This window comes from Lacerta agilis, chromosome 8 (assembly GCF_009819535.1).
Source record: "Lacerta agilis isolate rLacAgi1 chromosome 8, rLacAgi1.pri, whole genome shotgun sequence".
Lineage (NCBI taxonomy): Eukaryota > Metazoa > Chordata > Lepidosauria > Squamata > Lacertidae > Lacerta > Lacerta agilis.
In genome coordinates this window covers 52,959,381-52,983,645 of record NC_046319.1, presented here as the reverse complement: position 1 = coordinate 52,983,645, position 24,265 = coordinate 52,959,381, and the positions used below count along the sequence as shown (strand labels likewise).

Genomic DNA, 24,265 nt, shown 5'->3' with positions numbered 1-24,265 from the left:
GCAAAACTCGCCAGCACAGTCATCAGAGAGCTCCCTCCCGAGCCCCCCTCCCCAGCACTTGCCCAAGTGGTCCTGCTAGGGCCTGCTTGCCTCTCCCCAGAGCTCTTGGCTGCAAAAGGTCTTCTCTGTCTTGATGCAATGGTGCCTTGCAGACCACCACCAGCAGGATCTGGCCTTGACCCAGGCCGGCTGGCCAGCTAGGCCCCACCCCACCCCACACCCCAGAATAAGACATGCCTCCTGCTCAGAAACAAGCTCAGTGAGATGGAAGTTTGATGGCTTTATTTACAAACAAAAGACAGAAGTGTTTTTTTAAAAAAGAGAGAGACTCTGCCCCCACCACCTTTATCCCTCTCAAGCATCAGGAGAATTAAATAAAGTCACCTTCCTGCTCCAACCCGCTGCCTCTTTGAAGTAGTTCCCCCAGCATCACCACAGTCAGGCTCCAACAAGAGGGAAGTGGACCTACATAGACAAGGGGGCTGTTTCTTTTCTTTCTTTCTTTTTTAAGGTTGTAATTTAAATATCAAGGTTTGCTTTTTTTTAAAAAAGCAACATCATGAGACAAAAAAGGGGTTATAATCAACCAGAAGAAACAGAAGGAAACATCGACAAGAGCATTTCCCGGTGGTTATTTTACACATGATGGAACAGCAGCAGTGAGGCTGGCCAGTCCAAGGTGGGAGTCTGTTGCTGATCAGCTGACAAGGAAGGAAAGAAGGAGCAGCAGCTGCCGCCGCCACAGATTGTCCCCATCAACATCATCTGAGCTGAGCTGAGCCAGGAGAGCTGGGCAGTCTGGGGTGGGAAAGAGCTGTCCTTGTGCTTATTCAGTCTCCTGGTGCGGACTGGGATTTGGGGCGGGAAGCAAACAGGCTCTTGGAAGATTCAGCGCGGAGGCATCTAGTAATCCTGCGGCAGGAAAAGAATAAGGTGGCAGGGCATCAGTACAGCTGCTCCCACAAACAGCTGCTTCAGAATCCCACCCCCACTCTTTGCATTGAGTGTGGGGAGAGGGGAGGGAAATTTAGCTCAGCAGGGGCAATGCCAGAGAGAAAGGCGGATTTAAACACTGCCTTTGGGGAAAACATGAGAACGTAACAGCCTGCTGGTTCAGGGCAACGGCCCAGATAGTCCAGCATCCTCTTCTCACAACGGCCAACCAGATGTTGCAGTGGGAAACCAGCAAGCAGGACCCAAGCATAAAAGCAGTCTCCCCTCCTACGGTTTCCAGCAACTGGGGTTCAGAAGGATTACTGCCTCCAACTGTGGAGGCAGAGCACAGCCATCATGGCTAGGACAACCCTTTCCATGAATTTGTCTAACATTTTAAAGCCACCCAAGTTGGTGGCCATCCCTGCCTCCTGCTGAAGAGAGTTCCATAGTTTAACTCTGTTTAGCTGCGTGAAGAAGAACATCTTGAAGCTTAACCACTTAGACACATTGCCCTCCATTCATTAAGTGGAGGATGAGTAGAGGAAGGATTCACCCCTTAGTGAAAAAATGGGATTTGTCTTAACTCCTCATCCACCCTCCCCATCCCAGAATTCTGCCACTGAAATGAGAACTGGGTGGAGAGGGAGGGCAGGGGATTGAAGGAAGGGGGCATAGAACGGCATTCCAAGGTCAGAGGATGATACTTACAGCTCGGGGCTTTTTGTTCAATTTGAGATCAATCCTGTAAGGAAAGAAAGAGAAAGGAGCTTTCAGATGAGATTCAAGGAAAAGTCAGATCCAAAAGCCAAGCCATAGAACGAGGTTAATTTGTCCCCAGTTGCCAATTCAGCCAGGCCAAAGCAGAATCTGCCCCCCACCCCAACAGCATACCCCAATCCTGCACAGAAATGCAGTTTCTACCCACGCCATCAGAAGGAAAAATGAATTAGAGAGTTAGCCAGCATCCATAGACTGAGTTAACATGTCATGCGCTATGTTAGCATGTTAAAGAGTGCAGCTCTTTTGAGGAGAGAGCGGGTGTCAAGATTGAAAGGGGATTTGGCTACCCCAGCCAAATCAAGGCCTTGTGTTTCTCTGCAGCGGGGCGGGGGAAAATGCCAAGTCCAACATGGGCCATTGGCTTCAGAAAGCAAAGCAAGAAAAAAATCAAGTTTTCAAAACCCCAACAGGAGTTTATCTGCTTTTTAAAATGATGTAAAGGAAGCGGAAGAAGGAAGCCGATTGAATATTGCCAAGGTTATTAAATAAAAAGTTACCTCCAATGCGCTTTTGTCTGTATTTTAAAAAACTTGCCAGCCTAACCTAATATACATACCTACAATTAAACAGATAAACTATGGGTTAGAATAGCTTTGACCAGGCATGGCGGGAGGGAGGAGTAGGTGGGGGGGGAGGGAAGAGATGAAAGCAGGGGAGGAGGGGTTGGTGTGGAGAAAGGTCTACGGACTATAAACACAGCACAAGAACTAAGTCAAGTCAAACTTACTCAAAGTCATAATCAAACATGCCAGACGGGCTGAGGGGGCAGCATTTGAAAGGAAGAAAGCAACAGACATTAATATACTAAGGAATTAAAATTAATTAGTCGATTAGCCACCCTAGCAAGTTTATTCAAAAATAAAAACAGAGCCAGTGGCAGATGATCCGAACCTCAGACTGATGACCAAGTGCCAGCCTTTAAAATCCCTCCCTCTCTTCCCCCGCCCCACTCCCAGCCTCTCAGCCTGGCATCCCCCAGAGATTCCACCTCCCACCCCACAAGCTCTGTGGAGCATTCCTATGGGGCTCAAGGGGAGAAGAGCTGCAGGGGGAGGGAACAGGCAGGTGAGGAGGAAGAAGGATGATGGGCAGAGTAGCAGTGGGTGGGTGGGGGGGAACTGACACGGGGAGGTGAGAGAGCAAAGGCAGCAATAAGCAGCACCAGAACAGATTCGGTCCCAGACATTCACGCACATGCCAGCCTCACTCACAAACCCCGGTCTCGAATCGGGGGGGGGGGAATTGGGATTTTCAACAGACCAGTCAAGCACAGCATGGCTATGAGACACCCGATCCAGAGCACCCAGGAGGAAGGGAAAGCCTGAAGCGCCCCACAACATCAGTGGTTTTTAAATGGAGGTCGGAGGGCCATTGTCTGTCTGGGATTCCTGAGCTGCGACTCCTACACTGCAGAGGGTTGGAATCCTGGAATCCTTGGGGTCCTGTCCAGCTCTATTAACTCCATAAATATTTGATTCTACCCAGCTGCCAGATATTCTGAATGCCCACGTAGGATGTGAAACTGTGGCAGACTCCCATTTTCCACCCCTCGTCACCCCGTCCCCCTTCCCCACCACTACCTTTTGCACTTTCCTAGATTGCAACCCCTATGGGGCAGGTCTCTGCCCTCTCACTCTAACAGAGCAGCCTGGACCCAGATGGGACTATGCCAATAGCCATAACATGCTGCAGTTAGAGGTGACATTTCACCTGCATTTTCCATCTGACATCTGCTCAATGAAGGCCTCTTTCCTATTTGGAGCTGGGACCTTGGCAAACCCCCCCACTAATTTAGGAGCATCCCTTGCTGTGGACCTGAACTGCACCCTTGGGGCGGCTTCTGTTTTTACCTGCAACCCAGAAATGGGTTTGCTCAAGAGGGTCAGCATGGAGCAGTGGTGAATCAAATGCCCGGCTCCGAACAGGGAGTCACCGGGTGAAACATGCCTAACCCACTCCCAAGAGCCGCTGAGAGGATAAGAAAGAACCATAATTGTCACCCTGAGCTCCTTGGAATGAAGAATAAAAATTTACTAAAATAAAGCTACCTCCCTCTACATTACTGGTGGGGACCTTTTGGTCCACCAGGTGCTGGGAGTATGACCCACCAGGCTGTTTTGGGTGCCATTCCAGCAGTGGGAGAGCTGAGAAGCAGAGAATGATTGGCTCTGCTGAGACAGGCCAGCCCCATCGGGCCTCTTCTCCCCTCAGCTGTCATCTGCAGGCAGCCATTCCCCCGAGTCTGCTTCTGTGGGAGAGATGGGTACCAACAGGGCTCATTTCATCAGCTTTGCAGGAGGTCTAGCTCCATCAGGCACCTCCTGCTCCTGAGCTGTGCCAGCTGGTCAATACAGTGGTACCTCGCTAGACGAAAGGCATTCGCTAACGAAGGGGTGACTCGCAAGACGAATTTTCCTATGGCCATGACTCGCAAAACGAAAACGTTTTGTGGTTATTGTTTTTTCCGTAAAGCCGCGCTTCCTTCGACCGTGCTTCGCAAGACGAAATTTCCGCTATACGACAACACTCACGGAACGAATTAATTTCGTCTTGCAAGGCACCACTGTATAGGAACAGCTGTGCAGAAATTGGTGCCCGAGTTTTGGTTTTCATTTTCCTCTTCCCTCCCTGTTCCGTTTCCCTTGCATGTCGTGGTTTTTTTGTTTTTTTATAGATTGTAAGCCTGCAGGTAGGGATTGTCTTGTCTTGATCATATGTACACTAGTGGCCAAAATTGTGGAAACCTTTTGGGAAAAGTGCATTTCCGAGGTTTGATGGCTCATAACACCACTTCTGTTTTGGAGTAGTACCATAAAATTATGTATCAATGGAAAGATAATTTAATGAAGAATATAATGCAATAAACTTTTATCAAGGATTATTTATTACAGCAGCAGTCATAAAGAAGAAACGTGAAATACAGAGAAAAAATGAGATATACAAGAATTCTCACCATGCCAGTTAATACTTAGTTGGGTAAACTTTAGCTTTAATTACGGCTTTACAACGCCTTCATATGGAGTGAACCAAGTTTTTTAGTTCTGCTGCTGTAATAATGTGAAACCAAGATTGAATTATTGCCTCTATTAATTGGGTTTTATTGCTGGGTTGCTTCTGACTAACAAGTTTTTTTAGTTGGCTCCATAAATTTTTGATTGGGTTAAGGTCCAGGCTATTCCCAGGCCATTCTAGCAGTGGAATATGATTACTGTATCTTGAAACCACCTTTTGCACACAGCAGCAATATGGCATGGAGCTAAATCCTGTTGAAATATTACATATATACATGTGTGTGTGCGCGCGCACGTGCGCTTCATTATCTGGGAAAAGATCACATGCGGAACGCTTCAGCTTGGGCTCAAGCATTTCATTTATGTATTTTGGGGCATTTACTTTCCCATTAATGACGCAAATTCTGCCCACCGCTTTTGCTGCCATACAACCCCAGATCATAACACTAGCTGGGTGTTTCACGGTAGGTGTAATGCAAGTAGGATGTAAATCTTCTCCGATTCTCCTCCTCACGTATTTCATACCATCACTACCAAGCAAGGAGATTTTGGTCTCATCACTCCAAATAACACTGTCCCACTGTCCAGTTGGGTTTTAGCCCAGTTTAATCTTTTCAATCTTTGTCTGAGAAATAAGCATGGCTTTTTCCTTGGAATTCTAGCATTTAGAACTTATTCCTGCAGTCTGCGCCAAACAGTCCTTGCACTCAACTTCACATTACATTGTGCCATGTCATCTTGTATCCACCCAGATTATTTTCTTCTGCCACATAGCCACAGTCTCTCAATTCTTCTATCGTTACTTGCTGTTGTGTACCTTTTCCTGCCTTTACCAGTCTGATTTTGTAGTGGCCGAGTCTCCTTACACCTCTTTTAAAATTTAGAAATGCCACCTTTGGTTAAGTTTTATTCTAATTTCTTCATAACTGTAGCCTTGTTCACTTAACAGTACTATTTTGCATCGCTTTCTGGGTGACCAGTCAACTCTTTGCGCCATTTCTTCAATTTTATTACGTTTTACAAGCTCACTAAATGAAAGAACACACAAAAAAACCAACCAACTTGACAGCAATCACATAATACACTGACAAATGTCCTCCTCTCAGCTCCAGTACATAACATCAGTAGCTGAATCCTACTGTGACCTGATTGGATCATTGCCAAAACAAGATGAAACCCGATTCGCTCTCTAAACACTCATGCTCATTGGCTACATTCAAATGAAGGAACGCTACTGCATATCAACCTAAGGAAGTTGTGCTTCCCTTTTCTGGTTATTTGTGTATAACTTTTGATAGAATACAGATAAGTGAACTTTGTTGCATTCTTCATTAAATTATCTTTCCGTTGATATATAATTTTATGGCATTACTCCAAAAAAAGTGGTGTTATGAGCCATCAAACCTCAGAAATACACCTTTTCCAAAAGGTTTCCACAATTTTGGCCACTAGTCTTAAGCTGCTCTGGGAGCCTTTTGGGCTGAAGTGCAGGACTCAAATGCTCCAAACAAAACAAATAAAATAAACCACACCTACCTTTCCCAGCCCTGATGGCAGGTGAATCAGGTGTAAGAAAATTCAAGGCAAGGCTTGAGACCTAAAGCTGGAGCCCCCTCTAAGTGCTCTCACCCCCGACTCTTCCTTTACAGGCAAAATGAGCTGCTTTTTTTTAACGGAACATCTTCTTCTATTGCCCTGCACAGTAACAGGAAAAGGGCAGGATTTTCCCTGTAAAGGAAGAGTCAGGAAGGCACCTTCTCCTGCTTCCTCTTCCTTTGCAATCACACCTCGAACATCCTATGACCTGGCATGTATTTTTTATTTATGGACAACAGTCCCACCCCAACTCCTTCCATCCAAGGAATTCAAGGTGGCATTGGTTGGTTCTCCCTCTGCACATCTTATCCTCACAAGAACCCTGTGAGGTAATTAGCCGGGGAACAGTGACAAGTGCCCCCAAGGACACCCAGTGGGAGCTTCATGGCTGAGAGGGATTTGAACTCTGGTCTCCCGGGTCTTAGTCCACACTCTAACTCTGCAGTTCCTGAAGCAGTGCCCCTTGGGGTACAGTGTGATTCCTTAGGGGGGCACTAAGAGGCAAAGGGGTGGTGGTGGGTGGCTGCTAGACATGTAGATAACTCTCAGACCTCGAAAAGCTGGTATCAGTGTATCATCAGTTTTCTTGAAATAATTAAGCTAAATAGTGTTAACTAGATTTTGAATAAATGTGCAATTAACTGTTACTGTTTTGAATTCTAGTGTGTTATTATCTACCTTAATGGGTCATGCAAACCACTATTCTGAATAATGCTTTTTACAGAGTAGGGGGCACTGGGGATGAGGTTATGGAACCAAGGCAGCAGCGGCCTGAAAAAAAAGTTTGGGAAGCACTGCTCTAACTGCTGCGCTGCACTCCCTCTGCCCACCTGTCAAAGTGTCCCGAAAATCCAGTCCCCCAGCCCTGCTCTGTGCCATCAAGAGTCCTCTTCAACACCCACCTCAAAAGAAAGATTTGGTAGGGTGACTCTCCCCTTCACTGGAGATTTTTAACCAGAGGTTGGGCGGCCATCCCGCAGGGGTTCTTTAGCTGTGATTCCTGCTTTGCAGGGGGTTGGACTAGATGCCCTTTGGGCAACTCTACAATTCTCTGATTCCAAGAAGCAAAATATGTGCCAAGCCAGAGGGGGAAATCCTCTGACAGGGTATTTGCCCTTCAAGAAAAGGTACCCTCTAAACCCCCCCCCCAACTCCAGCTCAGCCCACACACTTGGCCCTCGCCCACCTCACCTGTGTCGATTTTTGTTCTTCCGTTTTTTGTGGCTACTGTGGTGGCTGCCCGAAGTGGAGGATGCTGCCTTCTGGGGCTTCACCCCTTGGACGGAGCCGTCCAGCTCTTCCGCTTCTTCTTGGCTCGGTTCGTTTTCCTGGTTGTGGAAGTCTGGGGAGGTGTCGCTCTCTGTCCCGCTGCCAGGCTCCCCTGAAGGAGGAGAAATCCAGGCACGCCTCAGAGCTCTGAGAAACAGCTGCTCTCATTGGCTCTGGACAGTAGGCCAGCCCCCAGGGGTCAGGAAGGAAGCCCCCACAGCGGGGGGAGGGGAGGCGCTTCTTGCACCCACACCTGAATCTATTATCAATTTACTTTTCTTTAAAAAAAAAAAAACATTACATTTCTAACCTATTCTTATCTCAGAAAACTCATGATGGAAGAGTAAATAAGTAAGAAACATGGGCATATTTGGGTGATGCAAGGGTTGCCCTTCTCCTTGATGCACTAGCTTTCCACATGAAAGGCCTAGTGTCAGCTATATATGTCGAATTAGTAGGTATTCTCACTGGTTTGTTTTATTAGGCCTTATACTTACACAGCAGAAAGACCTGCACATGCAGACAATGGATTCTATGTCCTATGGTCACCCAAATGATACAAATCAGCCTCGGCTTAAATGAGGGAGTATTCTATGAAAATCCTATGCAGGTGGCACAATGTACCAGTGCAAATTGCCCATGTGATGTCAGAATTGTTAGTGGTGACATGGGGAAAGAGGCACCTTCCTCCACCCGTGGTGGGACTGCCCACAAGCATTCAAATCCTGGACAATTGGACCAAAATCTTCAAATATCCCACCTCACTGCAGCTTTATTTACTAAATCATTGGGAAGATCAACTAAAAAGTTTTAAGCTCTCAGGAACTTTTGATGCTGGCCCCCAAAATGGAAAACCTTGCAGGACCTGCGTCTTCTGCATTTGCTGAAAAAATAACTCATAAAAGACTTGCTGGCAAAGGCTTGGGTGACCCTGAAAAATAGTACGCTGTTTGGTGGGATATTATATTCTCTTTTAGCAAATACAGGCACACGGGTCTCTCTCTCTCCACAGCACAACATGAAATTCAGTTTTCCTAATGGTCTTAAGTATTCTACCAGTCTAATATTGGGTCTCACTTAGATATACTGCACTTGTTTTGATACTTCAACTATTTTTATTGTATTGGGTTTTTTAATTTATTTCAATAAAATATTTATTTATTTTTTTTAAGAAAAGCTTTCCACATGCAGGATGCTTTTGGCATTCAGTCCTGCTCTCTTCCAGAAACAGGACAATCCAACTCTGCACCTTTTGAGTTGGATTTCACAGCATCTGCGAAGTGAGTAGTGTGGAGACAAGTTCACAAGAGAGGAAGGGGGCTCAGCAGGAAGGAAGGCAAACTTACGTTTTTCAATGAGCTGGTCCTGAACTCCTGCCAGTGCGCTGACCGCCTAGGAAACCAAAAGAGACCAGATTGAGGAGGATTGTGGGAACTTCTGGGAGACTCCACCCCATTGCCTCCTTCTCAGGCCACTCAAAGAGGTGCCACATTTGGCTGGACTTCAGAGATTGTGCCATAGGACAGGCACAGGATGCAAATCCCACCCCACTCCAAGTACCTGCCCTACTTTCTATGCTTTGGCAGTATCTCCCTTGACAGGATCTCAGGCATCTGGTGATAGGGGAAAGCTCCCTCTGCCCCAGGACGGCTGGCATTGGTCCTCCCTCAGTGCTCGGAGGACAAAGAACAAACTACACCTGAATAATAAGACAAGGTGGGAAGGAAGGAGACTGGGGGAACCCAAATGGTGTGTGTTGTGGGAGAGGGCTGGCCAAAACTGGACAGGAAGAACTCCAATGCTTTAAAAATAACAAATAAACACAGAGTTTGCTCAACCTGAAAGACATCTAGAGAAGTTGAGGGATCAGTTCAGTGACTTCTTCCTGTCAATAGGGGAGGATACAGGAAGACTACCTAGAGGAGGACCAAAACTTGGAGGAAGCAATGCTTCTGAGTACCAGTTACTGGAAATCATGCAATATGCTTTCTACATGTTTGGGTGGAATGAAGGACATAGGAGGGGGAGGCCTCAGAGAAACAACACAGGTTGCACTCACAGCAGCTGATGTGACTGAAGACTTGCTGAAGAGGCGCTCAGCTTCTTTGAACTTGCGGTTCCGTCGGTCATTCTTGCTGTTGGAGTTCCTGGAACAAGAGAGGAGAAAGTAGGTAGAAACAAGTTTTTCTCCCTGACTCAAAGCACTAGAATTTGTGGAACTTCAACAGAATATTTAGGACAGCTACACAGCGCATCGTTAAACTATGGAACTTGCTCCTGCAGGAAGCAGTGCTGGGCACCAAACCAAGAGGGCTTTAGAAGAGAATTAGGCAAATTCATGGAGGAGAAGGCTATCCACGGCTACTAGCCAAAATGGTTATGCTCTGCCTCCATGGTTGGAGGAGGTAAATGCTACCGAATGCCAGTTGCTAGAAACTACATGAGACGACGAGGGGGCTCTTGAGCTTGGGTCCTGCTTGTGAGTTTCCTGTTGAGGCATCTGGTTGGCCACTGTGAGAACAGTGGACTAAAAGGGTCATTGGCCTGATCCAGAAGCCTTCCTATTGGCTGGTGTAAGTCAAGGGCAAACCTGTGAAATGGCATCTCCCCACCCCCCTCTCTCTTTTCAAGAAGAAGTGGGAGAGCTGCCCTTTTGCAGGCTGCCTTCTGGACTCTAGAATAAACTGTGGCTGCTGTATGACAACAGATTAAGGCACTGGCCCAGTGGGTGACGACCCCCCTGGACCCCAGAGAGGTAGCTGTAGCCCCTGCCCAAAATCAGGGAAGGAGCATTGGTGAGGCAGAAGACGGAGGGTGGGGAGAGGAGAAGGTAGGAGTAGCTCAAAGTGGAAGGGGGGCAGCAGGGAGTCACCTGCAGCAGTCTAGGCCATGGGGCACCCCCCAGAGGAGAGCTATAGGGTTTATCACTTAGTACAGGGCGGCCCTGGTGCAGTTGCAAAGCGCTTTGCTAGAGGTCTCCTGTTGCTACCCATGACGCCGGTCCTCTTCGAGGGCAGCTTTCCGTTTTGCACCCCGCCCTCCACTCACTTCTGGTTGGTCAGGTAGCGGTCCCAGCCTCGGATGATGTTGCCGTACATCTGAGTATCTTCCAGGTAGCTGCCCTCGAAGGCGTAGATCTGCCGCTCCAGGTTGGCCAGCGTCTCCTGCAAAAGGGCAGAAGAAGGGAGAGAGGAAACATCGAGCGCGCGGTGGGGAGGGTCGGCGTGGCGAGTCCCAGGGGAGCCTCGCGGTGGGTGGGGGCGTTTGGAGGAGCAGGGGCAGAGAAGACACCCCTCCCCGCGCGCGCGTGCGCGCCCACCCACGCTGCCCGGGCCACGGGCATCCTCGTCGCCCAGGCCTAGCCCGCCCGTCCCCTCCACCGGCGTCGGGGGGCTGCTACTCACGGCCAGCTCCTGCTTGCGCTTGACCAGCTCGGCCAGCTCGCGACGGGTGTCCGGGATCTGCGGCGGGGCGCCGGCCTTGGTAGCCGCCCCGTGGAGCGCCGCCATCGCCCGCGAGAAGGAGGAGACCGAGCGGCAGGAGGAGAGGCGAGAGGAAGGCCCGACCCAGGCAGGCGAGCGGGAGCGCGATGCCGGGCGGAGCCGCTGGGAGCAGCAGAGGCTGGAGCCTCTCCCTCCTCCTCCTCCTCCTCCTTCCCCGCCGTCGGGCCAGCCCTTGCGCGGAGGCGGAGGCAGCCAAGCGGCGGTTGGGCGGCCCACAGGCGGCAGTCCCCGCCCCGCCAGCCCGCGCCTCGCCTCCGGAGCTGCACGCCCGCCCAGCTTCCTTCCCTTTCGGCATGGCTTCCACTCCGCGGAGCCGCTCTCGATAAAGCAGTAGCAGAAAGGATGGAGGGGCCGGAAGGCTCGGCCCGCGCTTCCCTCTTGGATCTAGAAGCGCCTGCCGGTCCCAGTCCCAGCCCATGGGTGGGCTGGGAAGGGTCGAGCCGACGGACACAGGCCCGCGGATTCCCGCCGCCCACCTGGGGAGGTCTCCCACCCAGCCAGGAAGCAAACTCAAAGTTGGGCTCCCAAGCGTCTGCCTTTCTGACGTTACTTGGCAGAAGAGGGGATGGAGAAGAGTTGCACTATCGCCTCAGTTCAGATATATTTAGGGAATATCAACAGGCGAGAAGTTCCTGGGATTCCTTCAACGGGGCAATGGGTGCAAGATGAACCAAATATTTGTTAGGAAGCAGAAAGCAATTAAATTTTGGGGCCAGGTCTGCACCAGGTGGTAGAGGCCCCTCTGTCTTAGGGAGTGAGTGATGTGTGACCTTATATCCCTTTTCCTCCAAGGAGTTCAAGGTGGTGCACATGGTTGCCCTTCTATTTTTGTCCTCACAGCAAAACTGTGAAGTAGGTTAGGCTGAGAGGCAGTGACTGGCCCCCAGTCACCCAGTAAGCTTCATAGCTTAGTGGGGATTCATACCCTGGTCTCCCAGGCTGTAATCTGGCATTCCAATCACTGTGTCACACTGGCTGTCTTATATCTCCTCTGTGCCAGTAGCAGATCATCCAAACCTAAGCTCATGTTTTGTACACCCCAGACAAACTGTAAGCCGGAAACTGAGAACGCATTAGGACAACACATTAAGTGAAATAACTGCTACGCTGACAGCAATTGTGGTCTTGGGGAGTCCACACAGTTGGGTTTGGCATTACAAAGTGGGTCATTCTGTTGAATGTACATGGGAAGAGCCACAGAACACATTCACCTGCCCATCTCAGACCAGGTTGTCTAATATGTTCTTTCATGGATTGGTTAAGACCATTCTTTGCTGCTCTTCCTTTTTAAAAATTGGGGCTGTATGTGTTATCCCAATTTTATATTGTTGGGTCTCTGGACCGTAATAAAGATTTTATTATTATGATTTTGCTGCCTGCAGTGTTAGAAACTGAGATATGAAAGCTAGGAGCTAAATGGCACCTTAAACCTAGGTTATGGGAGCAATAACAGAATGTCCAGGTGCACTTTATTATAACAAGAATACAAAGGCAAAAATGAATGAACTGCAGCTCAAATATTCTGTTCATTTTTCACATGGTCTAGTCCTTCCCCTGTTCACCCCCCCCCCCACATTCTTTAGAGGGTCACAATGGCACTGTATTGAAACGAAATGTTTTGGTATTGGATTATGGGGCACAGGCTCTAAACAGTTTACAGTGAGACTCCTCAATAGCACAAGGTTGCAATAATAGAATGATTTGCCATGCTTGCTGAATGCCATTTTTAAAAAATACAGAGCTTTGTAAACTCTACTTTTGCTGTTTATCTGTAATATCACACCAACCCACCTGTTTTTATTTAAAAGTTAAGTAGGAAATAACATTATCAATTTGGAGAAAGGAAGGAAAAACCTACAGCAAAATAATCATGTTCAAGCTAATTTTACAAATCCTTTATTTAAAAAAGAAAATAGGGACTTCTGGGAAAGGTGATACTGCTGTCCAAAACCATCTCCATCACCTAAAAGCTTGACAATCTGCATTTTGGCCCCATATTTACATGCTAAACTTTATCCTAATATTCTTCTAGACATGCACACAACCCTATGCACATGGTACATTTATGCAAACAGGAGGTGCTCTCAGAAAGTGTGGGGCAGTAGGAAAAGTTACTACCCCTACAAACAGCAAGTTGTGTTTCCTTTATTGTAAGGCAGCTACACACAAAACTGCAGCTACAGAACCTGTGCAAAAGTTTTCAGAGTGCAAAAGGGTTGTGGGTGGAGGTCTCTTCCACCTCACCTCCTACAGCACTAATACACTTCCTGCCTCTTGCTATCAGTAAGACAAAAATATAGTAGCATCCACACTGGGGGGAAAAGGAAACTAAACTTATTTAAATGTTTTTTTGGAAACTATCCACCATGCTAAGTGCAAAATTATTCATGGGGTGATACAGGTGCCTGAGAAACAAACTTAATGCTCCCTTCCCCTCAGTGGTAAGAAAGCCAGACAGAAGAGACAGGAAACTTCCTTTTCACTCCAGATTCAACTGCCAAGGATCTGGAAAGTATATCCCTGAAAATATATTTTGATGCACAATTTCCTACATGAATCTCAGAAAACTACACAATGTTTTGCAAGTTCTTTTACCTCAACTCATTAATAAATCGAACCGCTAGAGACATTACAGAACATCCACCAGGATTTAAACCAAAATTCTAATTTAAAAAAAAGGTTGCATCTATCATTTTTTAAAAAAAAACAGTGTGCAAGCAAAAAATAAAGGGGTGGGGAGAAGCAAAATAACCTGTATGTTTGGAAAAGGCAATTTTTGTACAGGGTGGTTTCTTGTTTCAGAGTCTTAAATTTAAAGATACATTGAGAAACTCCAGCAACACAGCTGCGATGTCAGCTGGGCATCAAAAGTGACCTCACTTTCCTAGCACCTTCTGATTAACCCAAACCATTTGAAAAGCAACAGTTGGCTCTACTTCAGTCCCCATAACCAACTGAGTGTGTGAGAAGCTCACAAAATAATATGACTAGCCAAAGGCAGCAGATTTTAAGGCAGTGAGAGGCATCGGGGCAGCAATGCTTCAGTCTACACAAAGGATCTGAGGCTCAGCTGCAGAGAAAGGTTAAGTCCACCCCCTGATGGGCTGTCAGGTGGATTCTTCCTCCTCTTCCTCCTCCTCCTCCTCCTCTGCCTTCTGGTCCACCTCTGAGGTATCTGATGACTCATGGAGCAGAACGTACTCCCTGCTACTGAACCCAAATTTCAGGACATCCTTCTCTTTCAGTTCGTAGTAGCGCTGAGGCTCAATGCGCTGGTTGTTCAGAAATGTGCCATTGCCTGAGCCAAGGTCAATAATGTAGGGTTTTACCTTCCGGCCCACTGTGCCATCAGGGCGGGTGTATTCCACAAGCCTTGTAAGAAACAAGAGAGTTGTACTGATTAACAGCATAATATATGGGAGCCCAACTTCGTTAAGATTTCTCCCAGCTTCCAGCATTCCACAACAACCCTGTGAGGCACATCTTAAAACAAAACTCCTTTGAACATAACTGACAGCAGAGACCTGTGTGCTTATTCAGGAAGAAGAGCTATTTTAGTTGTGACTGCTTTGCTCAAGAAGATCAGCTGTGGCCCTTTCCGCCTTGAGAAATTTGCAGCTGCCCTAATATTTAGTGGAAGTATTGATAATGAACTTAATGCCCCATAAGGTCTGCTCTGGTTTTAAACCTTCAACGTGCCCTATAATTGCAATTTCTGATCACTCCCAGTCCTCACACTATTCAGTATGCCAGGGATAGGAAATAGGAACCACCCAGTGAACCAGATCCTTAGACAGGAATTCAAAGTCATGCTCTTATGACTCTTCTGTCAGCACAAATATTTATGCTTACCAAGCTGTACAACCCCCATGTCTCCTGGGTGCTGCTCTGGGGGTTCTCCTGACCCTTAAGAGATCTGGAGGAAGCATAGGGAGGGTAAGCTCTGTTACACTGGCTTCCATTAGCTTAGCATGTTTGTCAAGGCTGGCCCTTAATCCCCCATCCCCTGCCAACGTCATAATACTGCCAGATGACTGGCACATGCACATGTTGAAGTTCAAAGGAGCATGCCTTCAAAGGGACTTGCTGTAACCGCTGACTGGCAGTTAGAGGGAGCTCCTTTGAAGTCAATCTCAAGAAAGTGGTTTGGGTTCAAGCTGCTTTCTCCATAAACAAAGTATTTCCCCCTCTGCAAAGGAAAAAAATTCTCTGTTCTGAGAAGGTTTGAATCCACACCCCTTCCTGCAAACAATGCAAGTCCCCTCAGCTATGTTAGGGAATTCCCCATGGAGTTCCTATCTGCACCAACGAAGAACCCGCTTGCAAAGAAACAATTGGGAGCTTAAGTTAACTCCTTTATAACCGTGTCTATACCTGCCCCACACTTCACATCCTCTATGTAAGGCCAAATGGGGGGGCAGGTGACTAGTCTGTGGGGAACAGTTTCATGGACCAAACTGGGACCTGTGCCAGGTTGAATTAGGTCCTTGGGCTAGAGGCTCCCAAACGCTTGTTGCTTGTTTGTCCCAAGTTGAAGGAATTAGAAGGGCTTTACTAGGAGACAAGGCTGACATCAAATTGCAGGCAAGGAGCTTTAAAGTGAGGACTACTTTCTCAATAGTGACATAGTGTGCTAGGAAAGAGGAGCTACGGTCAAAATGACAGCAGATAAATGTATTTGGCATAAATTTGCTGGAGAGGGGTAGGTCAACAGGGAGGCAGCAATTACAGGGCATACTCTTGTCAATAAAATGATGTATCCAAAGTCCTTAATACTGTCTCTTGCTGTATGCTGTATAGATCCCAGCCAGTAAGTGGGGAATATTAATAGCTAACTTGGAACTAACAGCTACTCATTGTTCATAGAGGCTCCTAAGCAGCTACATATCCACACCCACACCTGGGCCAAGACTTACCGGTACTGAAAGACAGCATGTTGTTTGGAGCAGGAGGGGTGGTCAATAGGGATATCAGCAATGCGTCGGTGCCTGCCCAGCAGGTAGGCACTCTGCCTGTGAATGTACATAACTGGGAGAACCTCATCGTTCTTGAAAGGATACAAACGCCACCGCTTCTTGGGAATCCGTGCTTCCGGGGGCTCGCTGTATTTGATCACAACACCACGGAACGTATTGGAATCCTCCAGAAGTGCCCCAGACAGTTCAAAGCTTGGTTTCTCTTTATTCCCTGGCTCTTTGTCTGTGCTGTGTGACCCCTCTGCCCCTGGATTCTCCTCATCACCGCTGGCTTCTGCTTGCTCCCGGCGCTCACGCCGTTGCTCATTATATAATTCCCTCTGTGCCTGCTGAACCTGGAAGCGATGACCGTCCCTCTCCCTTTCATGACCCCCAGGCTGATCCCGGTGGGGCTTCCTTCGGCCAGAATGGTCCCGATGTCTGTCTCGGTCATTGCTTCTTTCCCGCTTGTGGCCTGGCTCAGAGTGGTCTCGGTGTGGACGCTCCTCATGCCCCCTCTGGGAGCGTTCGTCTCGCTCCTACATCAGGGCAATAGCAAAAGGCAAGTTTTTAAAAGTTCTATTCATGAGTATAAATAAGTAAAATGGTTTCAGTTTTTCATATATTTTCTAAAACTGCAAAACTGTTATCCCAGCATGCTGAATTTAATAGCCAAAGTAGAAGGTCTGTTTGGAAAAATTAAGCAATTTCACAATCTAATGGCAGTGCTAATGTTTGTTTAGCTTTTTTATACCAGTAACTTTTGTTTCCTCAGCTGTCCATACTTGCTTTAACCCCAAGTGTGCAATACAATACAAAGCTTCTGTCAGTTTTATCTGGAATGCCCAGTTACCTGCTTTACTTTAGGTATCACATGATGTGGACTTCGGCTTCTTTTCTCTCGGGGAGATTTGCTTTTTTTGTTTGAGGACTTGTTTTTTCTTTTTGACTGTGACCTTTTAAATACATGAAACCAAGGTTAAGCACATGCATTCCCATCAGCAGAAAAAGGCACATGCAAGTCAACACACTTGATCCACTGTGGTCTGGTATACAGCAATCCAGAGGTGAGAGTAGGGCATCAATAAGGAATAAATACCCAACATTTGCAGAATCATACAAGGCAGCTTAAATAAAGTTAAATCAACGGAGTACAGAAGATAAAAACGCAACCAGGAAGCAAAACAAAACAGCAAATAAAGCCGACAACCATTTAAAGAGACAGCAGGTGACTCAAAGACTGGCAGCTGTGAGGGCTTCCTGCATCTTTCCACTTCTGTCTACAATTCCTCCTATGTTTAACCAAGATCTAAGGTTAAGGCCAGTGGGATAAGGAGACCTTCACAGTTGAGGGGGCATAATGTACTTGCTGGGAGTTGCAGTGTAAAACATCTGGAGGGCACCACACTGGCAAAGGCTAGTGTGTGTAGTCCCACTCTAACAGTCAACAGGTGGAACTCAGTTTCCCTAATGTGTGAGTTAGCTAGTCAAAGCCCAATGCCACTACAGAAACACTTGTCCCACCTTTCCCATACTTGTTCTGCCCTACCTCACCTTCCTGCAAAGCCCGTCAAGCCAGACTTGAATGGGAAAAAGTTGCCAGGAGACCATTGTATTATTTATTCGTTGCTTTCATATCCCACCTTTGTTAGGCATGGAGCTCAAGGTGGCAAACATGGATCCCCCCCCCCCCAATTTAATCTCCACAGCGACAGCAACCCTGTGAGGCAGCTTAGGTCGAGAGAAGGCAGTGGCCGGCCCCCAAGGTCACCCAGGGAGATTCATGGCCGAGCGGGGGGTTGAACCCCGGTCTCTCCCATGTCCTAGTACGACACTCTTAACCAGTACAGCCGACTCTCGGTTTTTCAAGGCTCATTTTTATACGGCAAAGCGCAAATAAAGCGAGTCGGCCTACGGCCTCGCGCCCCCCCCCCCCGTTCCTCACGGAGCGCCAGGGGAGGAGGCGGCGCTGGGCCGGGCCCCTTCCCTTCACGAGATACAGGAGCTTCTGAGCCCACCCCCACCACCCCCGGGCATCATCACCTGCCGGCCCCCGAGTTCCCCGGCGGCGGCGAGTGGCTTCCGCGCGGGCTCCGCTTCCGCCGACGCTGCGGCTCCTCCATAACACCGCTGGACTGTTGTTCTTCTTCTTTTCTTCCCGCTTCCGCTTCCAGGTCGTCGCTGATGTCATTATCCAGAAACACTTCCCGATGGCCTCGATGCCGCTCTACCTACTGTGAAGTTCTATGGTTTGCCCTGTGGGCGGAGTTGTCTGGAGTACTAGTGGTCAAACGCCCCCTGGCGGCCACTGATAAGACATTTACTTAATCCGTTTCAGTCTATCTGAAGAAGTGTGCGTGCACACGAAAGCTCATACCAAGAACAAACTTAGTTGGTCTCTAAGGTGCTACTGGAAGGATTTTATTTTATTTTTTTTGTTTTAATCCTGCAGTGATGGCCAAACTTGGCCCTCCAGCTGTTTTGGGGCTACAGCTCCCACCACCCCTAGCTAACAGGACCAGTGGTCAGAGGTGATGGGAATTGTAGTCCCAAAACAGCTGGAGGGCCAAGTTTGGCCATCACTGAATGGGTTCATTTATTGCTTTTCATAACAAGAGAGAGAGCACCCCACCCCCAGCTGTGTGTGAAGCGCCGAAGCGCTGCAGTCGGAGGGCGGCCTGATAAATATGGAATTTATCACTAGGTGAAAGGATATGCTTCTCAGTCCTTTCCAAAACAGCTCTACACGTGACCCAGAAGTGAGGCTGGCGACTGCGGGGCCACCACGCAGAATGCCCCGTCGCCTGTGCTCGCCAGCCGCGCCTAAGTAAGCTCACGGACCTCCAGGCGCTTTCCATGACAGACAGGGACAGTCGGGGGCGGGGGTTGAAAACCAGGTCAGGCTCATCCTAAGCAGGTGACACTGAGCAGCACGGCGCATCCGCTCCTCTCTCTCCCCTTCTCCTCTCTTCCAGTCCCAGCTTCAGGGATTGTTGCTGTTAAGCTGCTATGCAGGACAGTTTTCGTGTGCAAAGCAAAATAGCAAGAATACCCGCACCGGACTATGTTAAGAAGGATTCCAGCAAGAACAACCCCGTGCTTTCCTCGCCACGGAAGGCCCAAGGAGCCGGGAGCGGCTCTTCTCTGCTCGCCACCGAAGCTTCCTCCAGGCAGCTCTGAGGAGGAGCGGGGCAGCGGTCCACGGTACCCGGAAGTCGGCGCAGGCTGCGCTAGCCTCTCTAACCCTTTCGGCTCCTGCGTGTCTCTAGTCTGCCGTGTTGTGGGTGGGGCGGTCGCGGTGCTTTTCTGCGCAGACGCGGGCTGGAGCGTGTCATGTGACTGGGCTTCCTGTCCGAGCACGGTCGCCGTCGCTATGCCAACCTTAGCACAACAGGTCCCGGGGCGAAAGCCGGGCCCGCCCGGAGGAGGAGAGGAGCCGCCGCCGCCGCCGCCATCATGATCCCGCCCGCGGACTCCCTGCTTCGCTATGAGACGCCGGTGCTGGTCAGCCGCAACACCGATAAGCGCTCGCCCAAGGTACGTCCTGGGGGGATGGCGGCTGGGTCTGAGCTCCGTGCATGGGGGCCCTCCGCTCCGCTCACCTCTGTCTCCTCCTCCTCCTCCTCCTCCGCAGGCGCGTCCGCTGAAGGCGAGCCCGCCGGTGGGACCTCCGCCGGGGCCCGTCCCGGCGCCGAAGGGCAAGACCCCGCCGCCCACTGTAGACGCCACCAAGCAGCCCGAGGAGATCCTCAACGCCATTCTGCCCCCCAGGTGAAATGCAGGCTCTGTGAGCGGGGTGGGTCTGAAACCAAGTGGCTCCCGGACAGGGGCCTCCGAGTCCCCCACCTCATGCTGGGGCCGGAGGGGCAGCTGAGATACCCCCACCACAGTAGAGGCCAGCAAGGAAGCTCTATTCTTTATGGGGGGGGGGGTTCCTGTTCATTCCAGGCATGGCAAGCGCCCACTGCCCAGCTGCCTCGCTCTGCCTGAGAAGCCTGCCTCTTCTCTATAGTGGCAACAGCAACAAACAAAAAAAACCTTGCTCTGCAGATACATGCTGAACTAGCAGCTTAATAGGGTTATGAACACCCACACCCACCCCAAATACTGAGCTGCTGCTCCATCCTGCAGTTACAGGTCCGCTCACAGTGCACTCAGATCCAAGCACCTCAAAGAGTGGAGGCTACTCTTAATGCCCTTGGACATGGGGCCATCCATACCTCAGCATAATGTGGATTATGAACCCCTCCCCGTGCCCCCTTTAATTCCCCCTCCTCCACGGGCATAGCCAGGATTTCCATTAGGGGGGAAGGCTTCATGTTGTGGGGACCTCAGTTAAGTATTTTTATTGATTTATGGGGTCAGCTGCCCCCCACTTGGCTATGCCCATGCCCTCCTCTACATGTTTTCCTCCAATTACTGCTGTCACTCACCTTCTCTTCCCTAATCTAGAGCTTCCCTATACAATTCAAATTTACAAAGCATGGGAATCCCTATTTAGGGAGGACTAGGTATGGGACAGCAGTAATTTGAAGAAGACACTTTGGGGTGGGAATTATGGAGGCACGAGGAATTCACAATCCATGATAATCTGAGGTATGAACAGGCTTTGGTTTGCTGTCTCCTTTCTAAGATTCAGAAGCCACTGGAAATGTATTTTCAGTACCAAAACATAAAGTGAGCCTGCTTGGTCTCCTTGAATCCGAGCCTCTCTTTGCTTGCTTTGGTGTAGAGAATGGGTGGAAGAGAACCAGCTATGGATCCAGCAGGTGTCGAGCACCCCCAGCACACGCATGGATGTGGTGCATCTGCAGGAACAGCTAGACCTCAAACTCCAGCAGCGCCAGGCCCGTGAGACAGGCATCTGCCCTGTGAGGCGAGAGCTGTACTCTCAGTGCTTTGGTGAGTGAACAGAGCCAGCCCTCTCCCCACCCACAATCCCATCCAGAAAATGAGGGCACAAGTCCCAGGTCCTCATTTCAACTGATTTGTCACATCCCCACCCCCAGTTCTAGTCCTACACCTCTTCCAATTGAAATAACACACTATCCCACCCGCCAAAAAACCACCCCTTTCTGCTTATCCATTTCTTCTTAACCTGCCTCCTAAATAACTGTAGTTCATCTTCCTAGGAAAAGCCTCCCTGATCAACTTTGTTGCTGCTACAAGTACAGCTTTGAAATCTAAGTTAGAGCCATTAACTTGTGCACAGGCTGGAACACCAAACACTGAAGAATTATTGTCCTTTAAGGCAGTCTTGAGTCCCTAGCTTCTGACTTCTGGAGGTGGGTGGGAGAAAGAGCATCAGTCTAGACTTTTCCCAGGCACAGCCTCATTTGCAACTCTTCCCTTGCAGATGAGCTGATCCGGGAGGTGACCATCAACTGTGCAGAGCGGGGACTGCTGCTGTTGCGAGTGAGGGACGAAATCCGGATGACGATTGCTGCTTACCAGACCCTGTATGAGAGCAGTGTTGCCTTTGGCATGAGGAAGGCACTGCAGGCTGAGCAGGGCAAGTCTGATATGGAGAGGAGAGTAAGTGTGGAGGCCAACAACTCCCACCGCTGCACGATCTTAGTTGGGGAAAGAAAGGCAGAGTTGGTTTGGGCCTCAAAGCTTCTTGGCAACCATGAAGTCCACCAATTGCTTAAAGTTCTGCAGATGTGTGTGTGCAGTGCATCTTACTGCGACTTTGCGAAGGAGAATCATCAGCTCCGAGGCTGAGCTGCCTAGGGTGAGGAAGCCGTGGGAACAACCTGAATAGTAATTACTGTCACACATCCTGCCTGCTTCTACTAGGTGACAGTAAAGACACTCCCAGGAGGCCTGGAGAAGTAACCGTGCACTTGTTGTGGCCACTCATTAACCTGGTAGGTCTGTTTTTTGCCCCAAGATTGCAGACTTGGAGGATGAGAAGCGGGACTTGGAGAGGCAAGTGAATGAGCAGAAGGCCAAGTGTGATGCCATTGAGAAACGGGAACTTGAAAGGCGGCAGGTGGAAGAGAAGAAGCACACAGAGGAAGTCCAGTTCCTGAAACGAACAAATCAGCAGCTCAAGGTTGGTTAGAGGGGACAGGGGCTGGATTGGTGCATAAAGAAACCACTCTTTCTTGGACATCCAAATTCTGTTGCACTCCCAGCTCCAATCGGTGAGGATGGAAGTTATAGTCCAGCAGGTTCCCCACTCCTACCGGTAGCAGGATGCTGAGTTTAGACTTTAGGAGCCTTCCCTCCCCATCACCTATTGGTTTCTGAGTTTGGGAGGGTTGCTACATCTTTCCTGCTCATCTGTTGTACACAGGAGACACCGAAGTTCATTTGGTCAGGCCAGCTTCTAGCTCCAATTTACATGGCCACCCAGTAACGTATGTTAGAAAATACCAGAGCCTGACTTTATGTAGGCATATCCCTAGTCCTTAACCTGGTCTGGAAGGCCAGAGTCCTTAATTCTAATCTGTTAGCCCTATCCTGACCTGCAGTGGTATTCTTAATCAGAGGACTTAAGACTTGCTGAGAGGATCAGCTAGGTAGAAAGTTCAACATGCTTCACTAGTAGAGAGGGGTATTATTAGGGGTCCCAGAAGTGCAACTGTACTCTTTAATCCTAGTCTGTCTGATCAACACCAGATCATACAGAGCTGAGCATGTCAGTTGACAGGGTGGGATATTTTACCAAGTTTCAAAGGGCTACTTGTTGGGAACTGAGGCCTGTTTGAATGCTTCACAATGGGTATTGTGTGCTTAGAAGTCTTAACTTGTTTCCTTCCACCTGTCCCTTAGGTAATTTAGGGGTGTTATGATTGGGGTGGAGGGACAGAAAACACTTTCCTCTTACCAAAGATTTGCTTCCTTGGAGGAGCCTGCTTCTGGCATGAAGGGAAGAGAAACCAGCGAGAAAATTGGATGTGGCCCCCAGTAACCCTTCCTTGTTCAGTGGTAGCCAGTGGTGTTTTTTCTAATTGGGCATCAAGTTGCCTCTAGTCACTGTTGTGAGCCTGAGTCCCAGAAATGATGTTCATAGCACAGCCCTCAGACGGCCAGTCATGAAAGCAGAGAATGCAAACCACTGTTACAGCAACTTTGATTCAATTTCCTCTTTAGTACTTTTACATTATGAAATGAGACTTTTGTAGCCAGGAAACAGTGCCAACTCTCCACTTTCTTCTCATAAAGCAACAGATTTCCATGCCAAGAATGAAAGAAACTTAATTTATAAAACATGGGATGAGGAATGCAAGAACAAACAACACCCCACTCTCCACTCCAACTTGTTTCAGCCCCCAGCACTGCAGCAGCCTCCAAGTGAAGCAGTGGGTTGTTAGATGTGCACCTTCTGGCAAAAGTGAGAGACTAATTAATTAGTCTGTCTTTTTCTGCTTTTCAGGCGCAGCTTGAAGGCATCATTGCACCAAAGAAGTAGGGGACCTTTCCAACAGCCCAGGGCTGGAGTGGGGAGTGCCTCCTGAGTGGCAAACAAAAGAATATCTTCCAAGAGTTCTTTTTAAAAAAGGTTCCAGAATTAACTATTCGCAAATTTTGCACCTCCTCTCTCATCTGGATCAGCTCCTCTTCTCTGCTTCTAGTGATTTCTCAGCTGGCTTGGGATTTGCCTCACCAGTTTACCCTAACTGGAATTTTTTTTAAAAAAAAAATTTATGCAGTAGTACTTCAGTTTGTTAGTGCTAGGCAAGCCTCAGCCCCGCAGCAGGACAAAGACTCTACAAAGTCACATTAAACTAAACAATTCTGAAACTTGGTCTGTTTGCTTAATTGGCATGACTTTCCTTGGTATTTAAATATCCAGTCAGCCTCTTTAAGAACGTAAGAGCCTGCTGGATCAGGCCAGCATCTTGTTCTCACAGTAGCCACCCCGATGCCCCAGTGGAAACCCAGCAAGTAGGATTCCAGCACAAGAGTCCTCTCCCCTCCTGTGGCTTCCTGCAACTGGCATTCAGAAGCATTGCTGCCTTGAACTGTGGAGGCAGAGCATAGCCATCATGGCTAGTAGCCACCAATAGCCCTCTCCTCCTCCTCCATGCATTTGTCCAATCCTCTTTTAAACCCTTTCAAGTTGGTGGCTATTACTGCCTTGTGTTCGGGCGAGTTCCATAGTTTAACTCCGGAAATGAGCAGTTTTACTTTCTTAATTTCCTAGCCCAGAGGTTTAACAAGGGTCAAACTCTTCCCACTGAAGCAGAGCTAACTGATCCCATCT

General features: G+C 48.7%; 3 protein-coding genes across 6 annotated transcripts; 1 reads left to right on the top strand and 2 right to left on the bottom strand.

Moving 5' to 3' along the window:
- Positions 1-260: 260 nt before the first annotated feature.
- On the bottom strand, positions 261-11,232 carry MEAF6 (MYST/Esa1 associated factor 6). Of its 4 annotated transcripts, XR_004427169.1 has the most exons (9): positions 10,997-11,232; positions 10,641-10,756; positions 9,652-9,739; positions 8,939-8,984; positions 7,515-7,704; positions 2,444-2,473; positions 2,214-2,272; positions 1,645-1,678; positions 261-912 (listed from the first exon to the last, which is right to left on the bottom strand). XR_004427169.1 is itself a non-coding variant. In XM_033157501.1 (8 exons), the coding sequence occupies exons 1-8, from the start codon at positions 11,099-11,101 to the stop codon at positions 904-906; spliced, it is 618 nt and encodes a 205-aa protein (XP_033013392.1). In that variant the 5' UTR covers positions 11,102-11,232; the 3' UTR covers positions 261-903. The 4 variants fall into 4 exon arrangements, 2 of the variants coding, with proteins under 2 accessions (XP_033013392.1, XP_033013393.1); XR_004427170.1 differs by lacking the exon at positions 2,444-2,473 and having other exon boundaries at positions 10,997-11,230; XM_033157501.1 differs by lacking the exon at positions 2,214-2,272.
- Positions 11,233-13,796: 2,564 nt separating this feature from the next.
- On the bottom strand, positions 13,797-18,278 carry SNIP1 (Smad nuclear interacting protein 1). The gene is made up of 4 exons (XM_033157500.1): positions 18,094-18,278; positions 16,904-17,006; positions 16,012-16,589; positions 13,797-14,467 (listed from the first exon to the last, which is right to left on the bottom strand). The coding sequence occupies exons 1-4, from the start codon at positions 18,171-18,173 to the stop codon at positions 14,203-14,205; spliced, it is 1,026 nt and encodes a 341-aa protein (XP_033013391.1). The 5' UTR covers positions 18,174-18,278; the 3' UTR covers positions 13,797-14,202.
- A 1,100-nt stretch (positions 18,279-19,378) lies between these two features.
- On the top strand, positions 19,379-23,551 carry DNALI1 (dynein axonemal light intermediate chain 1). Its single transcript, XM_033157499.1, has 6 exons — positions 19,379-19,587; positions 19,685-19,821; positions 20,783-20,952; positions 21,407-21,585; positions 21,944-22,108; positions 23,435-23,551. Exons 1-6 carry the CDS (start codon positions 19,507-19,509, stop codon positions 23,468-23,470), a joined length of 768 nt encoding a protein of 255 aa, XP_033013390.1. The 5' UTR covers positions 19,379-19,506; the 3' UTR covers positions 23,471-23,551.
- Positions 23,552-24,265: the final 714 nt, after the last annotated feature.